At 54.1% G+C, this 18,707-nt stretch overlaps 1 protein-coding gene across 1 annotated transcript in view; it reads right to left on the minus strand.

Moving 5' to 3' along the window:
* Positions 1 to 756: 756 nt before the first annotated feature.
* The window catches only part of ADAMTS16 (ADAM metallopeptidase with thrombospondin type 1 motif 16), a 193,637-nt gene continuing 175,686 nt past the window's right edge, over positions 757 to 18,707 (minus strand). The window contains exons 18-22 of the mRNA XM_059878822.1: positions 10,446 to 10,647; positions 10,079 to 10,273; positions 7,367 to 7,591; positions 2,960 to 3,107; positions 757 to 1,880 (exon numbers count right to left, since the gene is read on the minus strand). Of these exons, the coding sequence (XP_059734805.1) occupies positions 1,765 to 1,880; positions 2,960 to 3,107; positions 7,367 to 7,591; positions 10,079 to 10,273; positions 10,446 to 10,647 (886 nt within the window). The 3' untranslated portion in view covers positions 757 to 1,764. The remainder of the gene's footprint in view (positions 1,881 to 2,959; positions 3,108 to 7,366; positions 7,592 to 10,078; positions 10,274 to 10,445; positions 10,648 to 18,707) is intronic.

Raw genomic sequence — 18,707 nt, forward strand, 5'->3', positions numbered from 1 at the left:
GCAGAACTGACGCTTGAGGCTGCAGCCTCAGCTCTTACCTGAACTCCTGGAGTGCTCCCTGCCCTACAGATGTGTGAAACCTCCACAGCTGTGTGAGTCAGTCCCTTAAAGCAACCCCCCCTCATAACCTACGGTGCCTGTGTCTCTAGAGAACGCTGACTAATAAAGCAGGCTGAAGTGAAAGTCGCTCAGTTGTGTCTAACTTGTTGCAATCCTGTGGACTGTAGCCCGACAGTCTGTCCCTGGAATTCTTCAGGCAAGAATACTGGAGTGGGTTGCCATTCCCTTCTCTGGGGTGGCGGGGGTGGGGGGGGTCTTCCCGACCCAGGGATCGAACCTGGTTCTCCCACACAGTGGGCAGATTCTTTACCTGGTTCTCCGGCACAGTGGGCAGATTCTTTATCGTCTGAGCCATCAGGGAAGCTCAGTGAAGCAGGGAGCGCCTGTTAACTGATCGTGGCGTCTCTAGGGAGGCCGCACCTACCCGTTGCAGACTGCAGGTGCAGCTGGAGAAAACCTGGTCCCTGGGCAGGGAGCTGTGGCCCTGCCCCTGGCACTGGCCACCACCATCCCCAGGTCACCAGCTGTCTTCCCTGCAGCCTTCTCACTCAGGGGCCCTGTCTACTCAGACTGGTTCTAGCACTTTCTACCATATTCTGAGCTCCATTTCTGCCTCTCTGAGGCCAGGATCCCGATTCTGTGCCTGTCTTCCGCATTTCCGAGTAAACCTCACAAAGAATCACAGCTGTTCAGAAGCACGCTGCACAATATAAAATTTATTATAAAACTTCAGCAAATATAAATATCCAGGAGCCATTTGGAATGGAGACCACACTGCAGAAAAAGACTGAAATCTGGGGTTGGGTGGGGAGGGGAGGTTGGAGGCCCCCTGCTGCGTAGCTTTTCACTTGGAAATCCTTGGCCTCCCTTCAGAATGGATGTTAGGAAAACAACCAAAATTTACGGGGGAAAAAAATCGAAAACCCTGCAGCACATAAAAGCAAACCCAAGTGGGCCAATCACAGCCCACAGTGCTTGGTGTAAACCCCATGGAGTCTCTAACTCGGGTCCAGCCTGTCATTCTGCCACTTGAAAGAGAAAAGCATTAAGAAATGCGTTTACATAGGAACACTCACTTGTAAATAACTGAGAAAGAGAGAAAAGGCAACGCGTGAGAATTCTTTCTTGCTTCCAACGGGTCTGAAAGGGACAGAGCACCATGGCGGGAATTTCATTTCCCGTTTCCAGAGGCCAGGCTCCCCACCAGCATGGAGACCAGCTCACCTGCCCGGGGCCACCCGGGGTCCCTGTGCAGAGAAACCGCCACTGGGGCAGGACACAGGCCTCGGAACACTGGGGATGCAGCCCGGAGGGGCTGACCCCGCCTCCGGAAGCGGTGGTTTCCAGGTGGCAGCTGGGCCAGTCCTTAGAAGCAGACCTTCTGCAAGTCTTCCTTATTCCGGGCCGGCCTGCTTTGCCAGAGGTCCGCGGTTCAGGGCGAGCAGGTTGGGGAGCTCTGTCCTGACTCCACGCCTCCTCCCCGCCAAGTGTGTGCCTGTGTGCCCGGGGATGAACACACACACACACCCACGTGCATGCACACACACACACGTGCATGCACACACACACACGTGCATGCACACACAGGCACACGTGTAGTCTGGTCCACGAGCTCCGCACGGATTTTTCTTCTTCCTGGGACGCCTGCTGGTGGAGAGACCACACGGCCAGCTGGTGCTAGAGACGGCCCCCGCGCCTGCTGGCTCACAGGTTGGACGTGGAGCAGGCTTTGCAGCACTGCTGGCCGTAGAAGCGGTGGCCGCACACCCCGTGCTGGGGCGCCAGGGCACACCAGCGGAAGCGGTCCCCGCAGGAGGCACCTGAAAGCCAGCAGCCCCGCGTCAGTCACCGGTGCCGCACCCCACCCTGGGTCAGCCGCCACCCGCGGAAACCCCGGCAAACCAAGGCAAGCCTGCCGCCACCCTGTGGCTGCTCTGCAGGGAGGGCAGCTCTGCAGGTCACACGGACCGTGTGGGTCGTGCTGTTTTCACAAGATCTTTCTTGGCAGGTTCCTGCAAAGCTGTCATTTTCTGCTTTTCGTGCTAAACACCCCCCACGGAACCACTCAGCCACCCGAGACAACGGGTCTTCTGTGGACTGGACTCTGGCTCTCGGATCCCTGATTGAAGCAGACCACTCACTCTCCTCCAGCCCCATTTTCTCCTCCAGGAACCTCGACAGACAGACAGACAGGGCACGGTGCTGCAAATCCCCAAGGCACTTTGGGTATGTGTGCAGGGATCGCGTTTACCGAGCAGCCAAGGAGCAGCAGGAGAAGGGGACGACAGAGGATGAGATGGTTGGATGGCATCACTGACTCAATGGACATGAGTTTGAGTGAACTCCGGGAGTTGGTGATGGACAGGGAGGCCTGGCGTGCTGCGATTCATGGGGTCGCAGAGTCGGACATGACTGAGTGACTGAACTGAACTGAAGGAAATCCCATGGACAGAGAAGCATAGCACGCTGCAGTCCAGGGGGTTGCAAAAGAATGGGACACGACTTGGCGACCCTAACATCAACAACAAATGAATACGTTGGGGTCTCGTTTAACCTGGGGCGCAAAAGGCTGCTTTACTCAGAATGGCCTTCCCTGAATACAGACGGCAGCACGGAAACACAAGAGGCAGTTGTGCCTGCTGAAAGCCAAATGGCTCTCGCAGCCGCCTGTGCCGTTTCCGGGGAGGAAGGCGTGAGCAGCGAGGGGTCTGCTCCGTGGGCCCTTTCATGGGGAAAACTGGTGGAGGTGGAGAGAGAACAGTGTAGCGGACACAAGACCCTCTAACCCGCGGGGACCCCTGGTTGCTCAGCTCTCTTAGCAACCACTCCAGAAACCCGACAGCCCCAGCCGGATCGCGAAGGTCAAACCCAGGCGGGGGGGGGGGCCCCCGACACTCACCTTTCTTCTCTGCGATGGGGCAGAACCGGGTGTTGCAGGCCTGGGAGACGGTGGGCTTCTGCAGCACGGAGCAGCCCGCGGCCGGCCGGCCCCCCGCCAGGCACTGCACGGACCGCATCTGCATGCCGCCCCCGCAGCTGGCCGTGCACTGCGGGAGACACGAGCCGCCGTCACGCTGGGCCACCCGGCCGTCCAGCCATCCCTTTCTACGGGTCCCCTCCACCCCGGCTCCGCAAGGTGGTCTCTCTGTTTCTCGACCAGGGTAGGGGGCTGAACACAAGTTGCATATTTCCCAGGTATGGACACTGGGAAGACAGGCCCAGAAGTCTGAACATCTTGAATCATCAAGGGTTCGATGGACACACACAAAGCGACACCTGTCTGGGGATACAGGCTGCAGGCCGATCCCGAGACCCTCTCACAAGCCAGCCTTTCTGGTGCCCCTGACCAGCCCCCTCCACAGAGGCACAAAGACAGCCCTCTGGACCCCAAGTTTTGCAGGGACTCCGGATGCCTGGGCATGGCCGCCCCCTCCCAGGAACACCATGTCCCTACACTGGGGCCCCGCACTCTGAGGCTCAGAGCACAGCGGAGCCAGGGCAGGGAGAGGCGGCTCGGTCAGACCAGTCCTCACCAGCGGGCCGGGCACATACCCCATAGACCACGGCAGTGGGTCCACTGGAGACCCACTGCTGGCAAGAAACCGGGAGAGACCCAAACCTGCAGCAATGAATCTGCCCAGAAAGAAAGCGGCTCACAGTCCGGACCGAATTCTGACAAGCTCACGGCATGGCTCCCACAAGGCTGCGTGTTCAAGAATGCTAAGAATGTTAAGTGGTAGAGGAGCCCCTGCAGAAAGATGGGGTCAGGAAACAATCTGGAGGTCCTGGTGCACGGTGGGTTAAGTTAAATAGCCGCGTTAACGCGTGAGGATAAAGCTCTGCTGATTTGGAGACACACACACAAGTCAGGCTGCTGCCAAGATGTGTGGACAGGACCAATGCCAGGATCCCCCTGGAGCAGTGGCCCGGGGGTGGTCTTCCATGGCCGAAACCGCCCACGGCCAGACTCTGAGGACCGGCTGCAGACAGAGCCAGGGCAGGTGGCTTGTAAACCCCTTGGGAGAGGGACGCAGTGATGCGGTAAGTAGAACATCTTGGTTTGCCCCTCGACGGAGGAGAGAAGCTGGAAACAGAGTCCCCAGAGCTCATAAGCTGAAGGAGTCGTTCTTTCTTCTTTTTTCCCTCTTTCGGGACAGGACGTCTGGGCCTCTGGAGAGAAAACCCAGGGCTTTTCGCTGATGAGCGCGTGGGTTTGGAACACACCCTGTGAGGCTGAGCCCTGCTCTTCAAATTCAACATCATCGGCGAACACTGTGGGTCGCCCCGTTTCAGGGTAGGACACCGGCAGCCAGGAGCGCGACAGTGCCACGGGCAGACTGGTGACGCGTCCCCGAGTCGTCAGGCCCGCTCGAGTCGTGTCAGCTGTCTTCCTTGGGCTGCGGCATCTCGGACTCGTGACACATGCCCGAGTCGTCAGGCCCGCTCGGCCGCGCCAGCTGTCTTGCTGGGACTGTGGCGTCTCTGAGCGTCCCGGCAGAACCACGCTCCTGGCCCGCAGCCTCTGACTCGGGTCCCAGGCGCTCCCTCAGCCCCTGTCCCAGGCTGGGAACTCACTCGGGGACCTGGTTCCTAGTTCTCTTTTCTCATCCATAGTGTTGAACCTCTCTGCCTTGGAGTTGAATTTCTTTCATCACGAGCAGCAGGGCAGACTGCCACTCCCTGCATATATCATATCTGTTTATATTTGAACCCAAGTTGTGGGCACAGAGGTTGACATAACTATATTTACAGAAAACAGTTTTTACAATTAAAATTCACGTTTTAACATGCTGATACTTTTGACCTACTTAAAACAGGAAATGCTTGAAAAGGATACAGTCCAAATGTCCTGTGGTCCGGTATTTTAAATGAAACAGTTTCTAATACCATTCGGGGAGGAGTTCCTGTATTTCTAAATGAAAAGGTGACATCAGATTTGAAGATGTGCTAAGTCATTTCAGTTGTGTTCGACTCTTTGCCATTCCATGGACCTCAGCCCACCAGGCTCCTCTGTCCGTGGGATTCTCCAGGCAAGAATACTGGGGTGGGCTGCCATGCCCTCTCTCCAGAGGATCTTCCTCACCCAGGGACTGAACCTGTGTGTCTTCTGTCTCCTGCACTGGCAGCTGGGTTCTTCACTGCTAGCACCACTGGGAAGCCCCAAGTTTGGAGATAAGCAGAACCAAAGGCACAAACACACCTAGAGGGCAGGTGCAGAGTGGGCGGCGAGCGAGAGCAGCCTCCGGCGGGCTTCAAAGACTCCGCTGCTCCCCATGGCCTGGCCGCAGAGCGCACAGTGCCGATGACAGGGACACCAGCCCCAGACGAGAGTGAAGCTGTGCTGGAGGGGAAAGTTCTCCAGATGAGGACCAGATGCGGCTGCCCTCAGGCACTCATGGATTTGCTTTTCATCTGAAATTCCACATTCCGCAAACACTCCCTGAATACTCAGTATGGAGAGTGTGCCCTGGTGGACACTGGGGACTGTATATATAAAATATGCATGCATGTATGTGTACACATATGTCAACATGGGGAACACACCGCAGAACAGCAGGGCACTCGCCACAGAGTGACCGGTCTGGACGGCTGTTTTGTGACTGCATCCGCTTTCAAGCAGCTCACGTCAGCGGGGCAGCCTTGACCTCTGACGAGGCCGCAGCACGGACGTGGCACGATTCTGGGATGGGAGGCGCGATTCTCCACTCCGGAGTCTGCTTTCTGTCCTTGCTTCCTTTTTAGCACAGGGCGCCCGGGAAGCTTGAGGATGCGGGACGCGCTTCCTGGGAGGGCAGTCACTGCCTGGGCAGGGAAGACTGCCACCTGCAGCTGCCCGGGTCATTCCCGTGGCACCAGGCACGGAGCACGCCTTATGGGAAGTGATTTGGAGAGAGACGAAGACTCCTGAAAGTTCCTCTGAAAGCAATGGGGAGCAGACATCCGCCTGCGGTTCCCGGGATCAGCCTCTGGGATCAACGAAGATCCCGCTTGCTGGCCCTGAGAGATCTTCTTCGATGGGAGTGTCCTGGTGGCCTAGTGCTCCGTGGATCTCATAAACTTGGTAGGACTTCACCTCGGAGGTCCTGGAGCCAGTGTTGCCTGATACGGTTATGAGAGCTGGCCCAGGCGGGAGCACAGACGTTCGTGGCCGTCCCCGCTATCATCTTCATCTGCTTTCTCTGTTTTCTTCATGTGGACCATTTTTAAAGTCCCTACTGAATTTACTACAGTATTGCTTCTGCTTTATGTTTTGCTTTTTGGCCTTGAGGAATTAAGATCTTACCTCCAGGGATGGAGCCTGCACCTCCTGCACTGGAAGGCCAAGCCCCAGCCACCGGCCTGCCAGGCAAGTCCCTTCCTTTGCTTCTTAAAAACTGACCACCCAGACCCAAGTGCCCAAGAAGACACTGGGCTCTGAGCTGCTCTTGTGTTGCCCTCACTCACAGATGGCAACAGGACAGGCAGAGAGGGCTGCGAGGAGCCCAAAGCCAGAAGCAGGGCCAGGAAGTAGGCTGGGTCAACAGTAGTGTGTGCAGAATTCTTCCCTTACAGCTGCAGGGAGCGCAGGAGGAGGAGGGAACTGGGGACACGGAGACGCCAGGACAGATCCCGCAGCCCCTCTCGGCCTGGGCTGGCCAAGCCTGGGGACCAGGCGGGTTACAGCCATTGTGGGGTCTCAACCCCCATCCTCATTTGCTCAGCTTTGTGGTTGGCCTCAAACAGACTTACAATCACCTGTTTCTTCCAGATCTCGCATTTCTTCCCCATCCATACTCACCTCTGGGGAGCTCAGCCCAGCTTTTACCCAAACCATTACATCCTCTTACCCTGCACAGGGTTAGGGTTTAGAACAACCACGCTGAGCCTGTGCGCTCAGTCATGTCTGACTCTGTGAGACCCCATGGACGGTAGCCCACCAGGCCCTCTGTGCATGGGATTCTCCAGGCAAGAACACTGGAGTGGGTTGCCATTTCCTTCTCCCGGGGATCATCGCCATCCAGAGATAGCACCCACAGATCCTCCATCTCCTGCATTGGCAGGCTGGTTCTTCTTCACCACCAGCGCCACCTGGGAGGCCCTAGAACAATCACAAGTGCCCTAAAAGACGGAGTAACCTTTGGAGATCACCCCCTGGAAGGGCCCCCGCAACCCCGACCCCCAGAAACCCAACACCTCATGGGCTCTGGAGGGAAGGGCCTGGAGCTGGCTCCACGGGCCTGGGGGCTACACTCTGGCAGAAACCTTCCAGCCCAGGGCAGCTGGCAACACCGAAGAGGGGCTCTGCCCGCCACCCCTTCATCCCTACCTGAGACCAGGGCGAGGCAAACCAGCTGGCCCGCGGGGGTCCTGCGGCAGCAAATGCGGGGCGTTTGGGGCAGGGAAACGGGGCACAGGCACGCTGCAGCTCCAGCTGGGGCTGCGGCAGGTGCAGGCACTTCTTGGAGGCCAGCTCACGGTACTTCCCAGACACGTACTTCTCAGCACACTTCAGGAACCTTTTCTGGGTTCCTCTCTCACAGGTAACAGAGCACTGAAAAGAAGACAACCAAGGACGTGTGTGAAAGGCATGTCTCTCCACGTGGTGGCCGTCTCTCTCGCAAAATCGTTGAGTGGAGATGCCTCCTGATTACGTCAGCCTGAACATTTATAGATGTGTGAACAGTCAGTCCATCCTAAACGACATCAACCCTGAATACTCATGGGAAGGACTGATGCTGAAGCTGAAGCTCCAATACTTTGGCCACCTGATTGATACTTTTGAACTGAGGTGTTGGAGAAGACTCTTGAGGGTCCCTTGGACTGCAAGGAGATCAAATCAGTCCATCCTAAAGGAAATCAACCCTGAATGCTCATTGGAAGGACTGATAATGAAGCTGAAACTCCAATACTTTGGCAACCTGATGCAAAGAACTGACCTATTTGAAAAGACCCTGATGCTGGGAAAAATTGAAGGCAAGAGGAGAAGCAGACGACAGAGGATGAGATGGCTGGATGGCATCACCAACTCAATGGACATGGGTTTGGGTGAACTCCGGGAGTTGGTGATGGACAGGGAGGCCTGGCGTGCTGGGGGTCCCAAAGAGTCGGACACAACTTAGCGAGTGAACAACAAACAGTCAGTGAAATTTATGGGACCTCTGCATTTTAAAATGGTGTTAACAGTATCTGCGAAAAAAACAACGACTCTCTTGAGGTCACAGTGGCCTGGTACTAGAGACATAAGTTGGGGCAGGGCAGTTAGAAACCATGAAGGGAGTAATTCCGGAGCTATCGCTGCACTGGGGAGTGAAGATGCTGGGCTGTAACCGACACCAGAATGCACTGGAATCTACCACACAAGGATGTCAGGTAAACCCCAGAGCTCCTCAGATTCACACACCCAACAGCAGCGTGATGCTGGCCCCTAGCACAGGGGCAGGCAGGGGAGACCCAGGGCTTCCATCTCCCCCGGGAAGCTGAGTGCTGCCCTGGACAGAGCACAGCAGGCTCATTCGTTCCGACCAGACGTGCTCTGAGCCCGAGCTGCCACTGCAGCCACACCCTCTTGCATGGACAGCGGGGCCCTGGGCCAACCTGTGGCCAGGCGGGGCTGCAGCCACGTGACACACGGGGATGACGCAGAAGGCCAGGCACAGACTGCACCAGGAGGCTGGCTCGGAGGTCACAGGGCAGGTCCCGGGGGCTGGCATCGCTGCCCCGGGCTGGCATGTCTGCAGGTCCCATCCACGGAGGAGGCTGGGTGCCTGGGGCTCTGGCCTCATGCTCAGGCTCGGCTTTGGGGCGTGCTTGGCGGGTCCTGCTGCCAGAACAGAGCTGGAGGGCTCCTCTCGGGGGCTTGTTGGGGCCAAGCTTGAGGAAGCTCTGGGGTGTGGTGAGCGTCTGTGTGTGTGTGTGTGTGTGCACGCCCAAATGTGTTAGATATTCAGGACAAGGGATTTCCACCTGGACACCTTCCAGACACCGTGTGTGTTAATCGCTCAGTCATGTCTGACCCTTGGTGATCCCAAGGACTGTAACCCACCAGGCTCCTCTGTCCATGGGATTCTCCAGGCAAGAATACTGGAGTGGGCAGCCATTCCCTTCACCAGGGGATCTTCCCAACACAGAGATCAAACCCCACACTGCAGGTGGGTTCTTTACCACCGCGCCACCTGGGAAGCCCTTACTAGGCAGATCAAGCTGTTTCCTTCCTAAGGACTCAGCCTCTGGAGATATGCATAGAATCGAATGTCTCCTAATGACTGCATGATTCAGTCATCTAGACACTGATGCCCCTGTTCCCAGGTGAGAGAGGATCGGGAGTTCTTCCTTAGCAGCAGCAGGGTTCACACAGTAGTGATGCTGTTTTTATTTTTCAGGGGCAAACAAGGGCTGTCTCATTCGGGGTAAATGTCCTGCCTGGCACGCCGTCACTTTATAGAGGCCTTCCTCCCTCCTGGACTAGACGCCATTGGTGGCCTGGGTGGGGATGAGACCCCGAGTCTGCCCCTGAGGGCCAGGGATCAGGGGGCCTTCTTTCCCCAGTTGCTATGGAAACCAGCTGTGTGGGCTTCGTACACGCATGCATCTCAGGACACGCTGTCTCCTCCTGCGGTCACCCCCCTGCCCCACCACCTAGGCACGTCCTGGGAAACGGCTGCAGCTGCTCGGGGTGAGGTGGGTCCCTCAGCCCACAGCGGGCATGATGAACACCCCCCGGCCAGCACCTGTTCACCCACCCATCCACTCCACATCGAGGGAGGGATGATTGTGTGGGTGACCTGGGTGGGGTGCTCCACGGATGTGATACGAAAGCCAGAGAACACGCCAAGGAGTGGAGGCCAGGTGTGGGGCTGAATACCAGGGGCAGTGGGACCGGAGACTTAGAGGAAAGGAGCGGAAGCAGAGGAACCCAGCAAGGAGGGGTGGCCCTGAGGTGGAAGGTGGTCGACCCAGTTCCACCTGGACCCGGCACGCCTACCTGGGACCAATGCATCTACCTGGGATCTGGCACACCCACCTGGGAAGGTGCACCCACCTGGGACCAGGCGGACACGAGCCACTGCAGCTTCCTGTGCTTGTGGCAGCGCCTGAGCAGACAGGCCTCGTGAGTCCTGGGCTTGGGCTCCGTGGTGCAGACGGCGTCCGGCAGCAGCTGTGCCCTGGCTGAGGGGTTGGTGCTCTTACAGGCCACGGACCTCTTCCGCCAGCCCTTCCCGCAGGTTCGTGAGCACTGCGCGCAGGAAGAGCGAGTGTCGGCTCCCTCGAGAGGGGGATGGGACCGAGCTGGGGCTCCAGCCCTGAGCCCCGAGGCTGGGGAGACTCCAGGTGCCCCCACACCCTGCACTGCACAGGAGGGACCCCATTCACCACCCCACCCATGCCAGCCCCCCCACCCCACTTACCTCCGCCCAGGGCCCGGTGCTCCACGCCGGCGGGCAGCTCTGAGGCTGGCAGGCCTGTCGGCTGGAGGGGACAGGCTGTGGACACAGGCTGGCCGAGACCCGCTCCGATTTGTAGTGCGCGCGCCGCGTGCACTGGACCGCCCGGCTCTGCGTGCCCCCTCCGCACGTACGGCTGCAGGCGCTCCAGTTCCCCACTGACCAGCTGCGGAGACAGGGGACCCCACGGTGAGGGGCGGGGCTGCGTCTCCAGGAGGAGGGGGCAGGGTCCGGGGGCGGGGCATCAACCTGCATAACTTCCCACCTGCTGCCTCCTGTGCGCAGTCCTTTTCAGTCCTGCGTGTGGTCTCCCAGGCCCCTGCCCCTTCTAATTTCCTGATTAGTGTTCCTGACGTCAGGCCTCCCCTCCTCTGGCTGTCAGCTTCTCTTGGGCTTGGAAATAACTCCCCTCAACGCAGTGCATCTATTCCCCCCACCCCCAACCTTTTCCTAAAAGAAAATTTCAAACATATACAAAAATATAGGCCCTCCATGTCCCTGTCCACCCAGTCTCAAAGATTATCAGTTTATGTCCCCGATCCCTATAGCATTTTGAAGCAAATTCTAGACATACTCATATCTCAATACACACCTCTAAAAGATAAGGAGTCAGGTTTTTCAGCCTAATTATAATGCCACTGTGACATTTGAAAATTTTAACAATAATCCCTTAACATCTTTAAATAGTCAATGTTCCATTCCCAATTATGTTGTCCCTGTCAAAATTTAATCTGCTTGCTGGAGTCAGAATCCAAATAAAGCTCCTGCTTTGAATTGGTTGATGTGTCTTTTGTTTTGGTCTATAGGTTCTCCGAAATTTCATTTAGTTTTCTCTTTGTTACAGAATGACAGAAAGATGGCTCACCTTACTACATCTCTACAGCTTTCTTTCTTTTTTTTTTGCTGATCACAGGACTTTGCAAGCTACATCTCTGTGGTATCACTTAGAAGGCTCTCTGTCCTCTGCCCTTCTTGCAATTAAGTCATTAGTCTAAAGACTTTGTCATATTTGGGGGTTTTTGTTTTGTGTCTACAGATGCCCTGAAATTGTACCAATACTAGGTGGGCTGAGCCCCCCAAATTGCTGAACAAAACCACCAGCATGCGTCCTCAAGTTCTCAAAGGGGTCTGGGACCCAAATCATGGTCGAGCCTGTCTTTGGGCTTTTGTGAAAGTTCTAAGGAAGAAGGAGGCGATGGAGGGAGGAGAGGGGAGTCGATGACACTTGCTGGATTAGGAAGTGGGGTGACCCCGCCCCGGGACTTGGCAGCGCTGCAGTGGCACCAGGTGCACTCGGGCTGCACTGTGAAATGGGAAAGCGCCTGCTGCATCAGGAAACAAGGATGCCACAGCTATCCGTGATTCCAGCCCTCCCACGTGGGCTTCCGAGCTGGGCCCCACTCCCTGCACGAGGAACTGAAGGATGTCGCAGCCATCAGCAGTTCCAGCCCTCCAGCGTGAGCCAGAAGGCCCTAAGGGAATTCAAGAGAGAGAAAAAGTTCTCCTTAAATGTGCAGGGTGCTGGCCCCAGATAGCTGAGATGCGTTATGACAGGAATGACTTCAATGATCCCAGACTTGCATCTTCCCATGCATAGAAGAACACTAAATTCCTTAACTTGGTATCTGAATTTCCTTACTTAACAATCTTTGATGTTCAGACTGCCTGCCCTCCTTGCTGCAAACTGGTGTATAGCTTGACTCCCCTCCCGCCCCCTTGGAACGGTTTTCTCAGGGTCACTGAGATGCCCTCTCCCGAGCTTGGAATCCTTAACATTCCGGATAAATAACTCTCTACTTTCAGGTTGCAACTGTATTTTTGTAGTTGACAGAACCATGATATGTTTACTTAGGTTTGTTTGTAGAAGCTTTGAGCTAGATTATGCCAAAGTATTTCTCATGAACAGACTCTATTATCTTTCTAAGAAAATTATTTAAAAACTGTGATTAAAAGTTTTATGCATATAATAATAAACTATGTCAGGTTTGTAAGAACTGTTCCGTATCAACTGCGGAAATGCTTCCACTTCTCAGTGTTAACAAGATTGTTGCTGTTGTTTAGTTGCTCCGTTGTATCAGACTCTGCGACCCCGTGGACTGGAGCCCACCAGACTCCTCTGTCCATGGGATATTTCAGGCAAGAAATCTGGAGTGGGTTGCCATTCCCTTCTCCAGGGGATCTTCCCAACCCAGGGATTGAACCCTCATCTCCTACACTGTAGGTAGATTCTTCACTGCTGAGCTATTGGGAAGCCTGGTCTTTACCATCATGTTAAACCATGTAAATTATGCAAACTCCTTAGGAAACCCAGGCTTTGGGCTCCTGGCTGCGTTGATTCTTCATCTGGAGGCTCTCCATTGCTTTTCTATTTTTTATGTTTCCTCCCACTTCTTACATTTGCTTCTCAACTGCGCAGCCTCATAAACTCTAACTGGTCAACCCTGGGTCTGTGGAGGTGTCTTGGCTGCTCCGAGGCTTTTCACATCCCTGTGTTAAGTCCTCGGTCTCCACCGTCTTAAGCTGTTCCAGTGGGTTGGTCCATGCTCTGACCTCCTCTTAGCCGCACACCATTAAGAAATGGTCCTGTGCAAAAATCGTTCACACGGCATCTGGAGATGCCAAGTGCTTGCTTTGTTTCACAGGCAGAGCTCCGGGCAAATGTCTTGACTGCAGCTCAGGAAAGAGTCAAATCCACACAAGCTTCTGTGCTGGTGTCTGAGGGTCCACTGAGCAGAACGAGCCGTGTCGGGTGGCTGATGAGCGGCCGTACCTGTCCTGCTGTGGTCTGGTTTTTCAAGTCTGCCAGCTGGAACAGAGCAGGCCGTGGGTGTGACTCCCGTCAGTCAGGTGCCCCAGGCAGGGCCTGGAGCACTCGGCCACCCGGCCACCACGGTGCTGCCCCCAGCCAGGAGTCACCTGGCAGGACTTACCCTGCAGCTCTCAGAGCTGCCTGGACAAGTGGTGGAGTTTACAGTAGTTACTCAACAGTCTGGGCAGGGTTCCCTGGCACCATCTGCCCCATATTCAATGTCACTAATTGTCAACAGTCAGGAGCTGCTTCTCATAAAATGACTTTTGCCTTCCCATTAAAAAAATAGCAATATTTTGGTTTTGGTTATTTAATGTTTCCTCTGAAACTGCAACAAGGGTATTTGAAAATGCAAATTCTCAACAAGGGTGTTTGGTTTAGTGCAGTACGCTGTCGTGAAGCACTCCCCAGGCAGCCTCAGGGCTGTGACTGCCCTTCAGGCTCAGAGGTCACCCTTGGCGGGGACCAGACCTGTGGCTCACGGCCGAGCCCCACCTGTATGGTCAGCTCAGGGCTGTCACAGAGTCAGCATCAGAAACCGCTAACTTCGTTTTAGAATTGGGTTTCAGTGTCTCTTCCTGCGCCCTTCAAAGTTTTCAGACAAAGCACCCTGCTGATCCCATTTTCAGGAGTAACTCCTGGTCGTCGGTGGAGTGGCCTCTCATAACTCAGTAAGCACATGGGGTAATGACCGGGCAGAACCCGGTTGATGGGGTGAACCTAGAGAAGGCTGTGTTCACCGCTGGGTTTAGCTCCAGGGAGGTGCAGGCTGGACAGGGCGAAGGACAGCATGCGAACACAGCTCCAGTTACAAAGTGTCCCCACGTCGGTCAGGACTTTCACAGGCTGGTGTCCGTCACCGCCTTCAGGAAGGATGCTCTCAGTCACATTGCCCGCTTTGACTTTGTGACATGATCTTTAAAATCCTCTGTGACTACAAACACGGACATTCACACGCCCCATACTCAGTGGCCTGGACTGTGACAGTTGCCATTGCGGAGACAGAAGGTTCTTGTCTTCATAGGAAACTACAGCCACGCCTCATGTGCAGGCAATTGAGGTTTACCACGCTTTCCGTCTACATGAAGTTGTCGACTTAAAAAACATTCACAACCTAAAAAGCTGAGAGTTATGTTTTATTTGGTGGGAATTTTTCGGGCTTAAGCCCAGGAGGCAGAATCTCAAGGAACCCTGAGAAAACTCTTCAAGGAGCTGAGGGGAGGAGCCAGGTTACATAGAAGTTTTGTGACAAAGGGCAGGTAGTCTGAACATCAAGACTATTGTTGAAGAAAACCAGATATCTCAAGTGAAGGAATTTAGTGCTTTTCTATATATGGGAAGGCACAAGGGTCTGTGCTCATTAAACTGTTCCTTTCATATGCTGTTGGGGCAAGTAACCTGTATTTTCACATCCTGAGCTCCGCCCCCAGGACTCACTGTGGGTAGTAGCCGCTGTCAGCTGCTAGATCATAGGGATTCTCCTCCTTCCTGAGCACCCTTAGGACTCACCAGCTCACACTGGAGAGCTGCCATCGCTGAGGACTATGACACCCTTGTTTACTGATATGGCGGGAAATATGCTGCTGCTTTCAAGATAACAATGCACATCCCATAATAAACAGATGCCAGTTTGAAAAATCTGCCTTAGCTGCAGGAAGAGAATGTCTGCGAACACATTAACTTAAAGAGAGCAGACAGACTGGGAGCTGAAAGCTCAGTAGCTGAGATCACAGGACTCAGGGTGATGAAGAGGGAGAGAAGCTGATTTCTGAGCCCATCTGGCAGCTGGCCACGCATGGGCTGTTCGCTGGCCTGGCCCATATGCTGAGTCAGGAATTACTGGTCTCTGTCAGGGGATGTTTCAACTGTATCAGAGGGTGCCAGCTGCACTCCAGGCCAGTTCCGAGGCAGAAGTCCAGTGCTGAAAGGGCCAATGATCTCGGTAACCAACTGTGCGAGTGAGTGGTGTGAGAGGCCAGAGCTGTTGGACACACAGCTTGCACTCTGCACTCCTGCCTTGACGCCGAGAGCAAGTCTTCCTGAACTGCAGCAGTAAGTACATTAGAAGTGACAGCAACACGCCAAACACACACATCCTCCACCAGGTGTTGGCAGGGATGTGCTAGACTCTCTGGTTGTCTGCTGGATGCAATGCCGGGGAAAGGCCTCCATGGTCACCTCAGAACTGAAAGTCCATTACTGATGACTGGCTGGCAAGGATGGGGGCCAGACTTCAGGAAACTGGGCACCTGGATCAAGAATCCAGGCTCTGGGAAGCTGGCAGCTTAACAGTGACTTCACTTTGTTCAGTCTCAAAAGGCAAACTCCTTTGTTCGATGTGAGAGTGAAGGAGAGATTTATAATGAGTCATGCACAGGACTGAATTTTTTCATCGTTAAGGCAGCATTTCTTTGCTGACTCACATGGAGCCAAACTGCAGGACCTCAAAACCTCCCCAAAAAGGAGGTTCAGTGGATGTTAATCTTACGGACTGCGAGAAGCCAAAGATACAGAGATTTTTTATTATTCAGGGGCTGATGTGCTATTTTTACTGAACTTTCCTGTCTCACTCCCCTGTCATCAAATGTTATCTTAAGAAGAATCAGTAAGATCTACAGAGCTTCATTTACATGGGGGAGGCACGGGAAATGGAATTATGAGGGATGCACAGGCCAAAGAAATCTACCTCGCTGTTCCAGACAGCCTTGATAATTTCCTGTTTCAGCAAAAACCCTTCATCTGGAGGTTTTTTCTCTGCAGACCATGGAGGGTGTGTGATCCCATTAACTCAAATGAAAAATCCCGGCTCATAAAAGGTGAGAGGGAAATGCTTAGATTCCGAGTGACAGTGAAGGGCTGCTTATTTGCAGGGCTGCTCCCTTTAGCCAGTTTCCACGGGAAACTGGAAGAAAGAGGCTGAGTCTTAGAGTTGGGTAGGGCTTCAGATATGGTCTGCTTTTCCAGTTGTATGTTATGGATGGGGAAGTGGCACCTCAAGAAGCAAAGTGTCATGGAGGGAGTGGATAATGCAAACAAGATGGAGCTCAGGACTCCCCCAGCGCTGCCCTCTGCCTCATCCTTGCTCTGCTGGGAAGAGTGAGCATCTCCCCATTGTGAGATGTCAACATGGGGAAGGCAGCCACCTCCCTCTCCTCTTCACCCCATTCAGCACCCAACCATCGAGCCAGCTCTGTCTCACAAATACCTCTGCTATGGAGTAAAAATAAAAAACTGGAGTGGTAACTACATACAGGTAGCCCAGTGAGCAACCTATACCCAACTGCAACTGAAACTGAGTAATGACTTGGTCGGCGGTAACTCCCTCCACTTTCACAGGGTTCGCACCCCAATTCTTGTGCCCCAGGATGACCCCAGGGGCTGAGAGGACCTGTGGCTCAGCCCAGTGCTGAGACAGTATTTCCCAAACCACGGCTGCCTGGCAGGGCTTTCAAACATCCACACGCACCTGGTCTTTCCCCCGCTCTGCAGGAATCACAAATCTGTGGTTGAGAGTCAGAAATCTGAATTTTTGCAAAGCCCTCCTTCCCTGGATTGGGAAGGAGGGCTCTGTAAAAGCCCTTGAGATGACCAAGAAACAGGACACCTGCTCATCAGGGCAGTCCAGGGCTCTGGCTCCTGTGGGTGGTAACTGCCCTCGCTCCCAGTTGTGTTAAAGTGGCTGAAAGAAACACAAGCTGGAATCAAGATTGCGGGGAGAAAGATCAATAACCTCAGATATGCAGATGACACCACCCTTATGGCAGAAAGTGAAGAGGAACTCAAAAGCCTCTTGATGAAAGTGAAAGTGGAGAGTGAAAAAGTTGGCTTAAAGCTCAACATTCAGAAAACGAAGATCATGGCATCCGGTCCCATCACTTCATGGGAAATAGATGGGGAAACAGTGGAAACTGTGTCAGACTTTATTTTTTTGGGCTCCAAAATCACTGCAGATGGTGACTACAGCCATGAAATTAAAAGACGCTTACTCCTTGGAAGGAAAGTTATGACCAACCTAGATAGCATATTCAAAAGTAGAGACATTACTTTGCCAACAAAGGTCCATCTAGTCAAGGCTATGATTTTTCCAGTGGTCATGTATGGATGTGAGAGTTGGACTGTGAAGAAGGCTGAGCACCGAAGAATTGATGCTTTTGGACTGTGGTGTTGGAGAAGACTCTTGAGAGTCCCCTGGACTGCAAGGAGATCCAACCAGTCCATTCTGAAGGAGATCAGCCCTGGGATTTCTTTGGAAGGAATGATGCTAAAGCTGAAACTCCAGTACTTTGGCCACCTCATGTGAAGAGTTGACTCATTGGAAAAGACTCTGATGCTGGGAGGGATTGGGGGCAGGAGGAGAAGGGGATGACAGAGGGTGAGATGGCTGGATGGCATCACTGACTCGATGGATGTGAGTCTGAGTGAACTCCAGGAGTTGGTGATGGACAGGGAGGCCTGGCGTGCTATGATTCATGGAGTCGCGAAGAGTCAGACACGACTGAGCGACTGAACTGACTGAACTGATGCTATTTTTAATGATTATGAGAACTCAGAGGTGCCAATAAAACATCAGGGGCAAAGCCTGGTGAGTAGGTTCCTCTCCAAAAAGCCATCGACCCTCACTCCTCACGACAGGACATCAGAAAAGCCCATTCAGGCAAGCCCATTGCCTGGCAGCTCCCATGCCCCGGCCACCCCATCTTCAAGCATCATCCCTGGCTGTAAACACTCTTCTCTGGAGCTGGCATCTGGCCCCAGACTCAGCGACCGAGCCTCTCGGAGGCTGGCATGTCAGGCAGGCTTGGGCTCCTTCTGGAAGAAAGACTTCTCAGAACCAAAGTGGTGGAGAAGCTGGGTCAGAACAGAGCTGCTTCTCCTGTACGGCCCTTCTGACCTCAAAGTGAAGTGCTCAGAGAAGTAAAGGCAGACACATCCATTGCTGATACTCCGGATCCTCCCAAACAACCCAACCTGACAGCTGGGGAGACATGGTGTTGACCTAAGGAAGGTCCCATGGAGCAAGGTCTTTGGAAATGCACATTTCTGTCAGGCATTGTCCACTTTAAAGTGCACAATGTGCAAAGTGAGGACTGGAGTCCGGGAGACAGCACCTCAGTGGCTCTGAGAAATCACTCCTGAGAAGTGGGGGGGTTGGTGGGGGACAGGAAGGTCAGTACACATGTGATTTTGGTGAAGCGGAAGTTCATGCAATTCAGCACATATCTTTCCAGAACGTTTCTGCTAATCTCATGAAGCTTTTGCTAATCACGAGAAGCAGTTGTCACCATGAAGGGTTTTAGTGCTTTTCTATATACGGGGAGATACAAAAATTGGGCTCATAAAACCGGTTCCTGAAAATATCTGAGTCTGAAGACCTCCCTCCAGTGTTGCCCTGAGCACAGAGGGCCTCATCTCTGCTC

Source organism: Bos taurus, chromosome 20 (assembly GCF_002263795.3).
Source record: "Bos taurus isolate L1 Dominette 01449 registration number 42190680 breed Hereford chromosome 20, ARS-UCD2.0, whole genome shotgun sequence".
In the NCBI taxonomy this organism is placed as follows: domain Eukaryota; kingdom Metazoa; phylum Chordata; class Mammalia; order Artiodactyla; family Bovidae; genus Bos; species Bos taurus.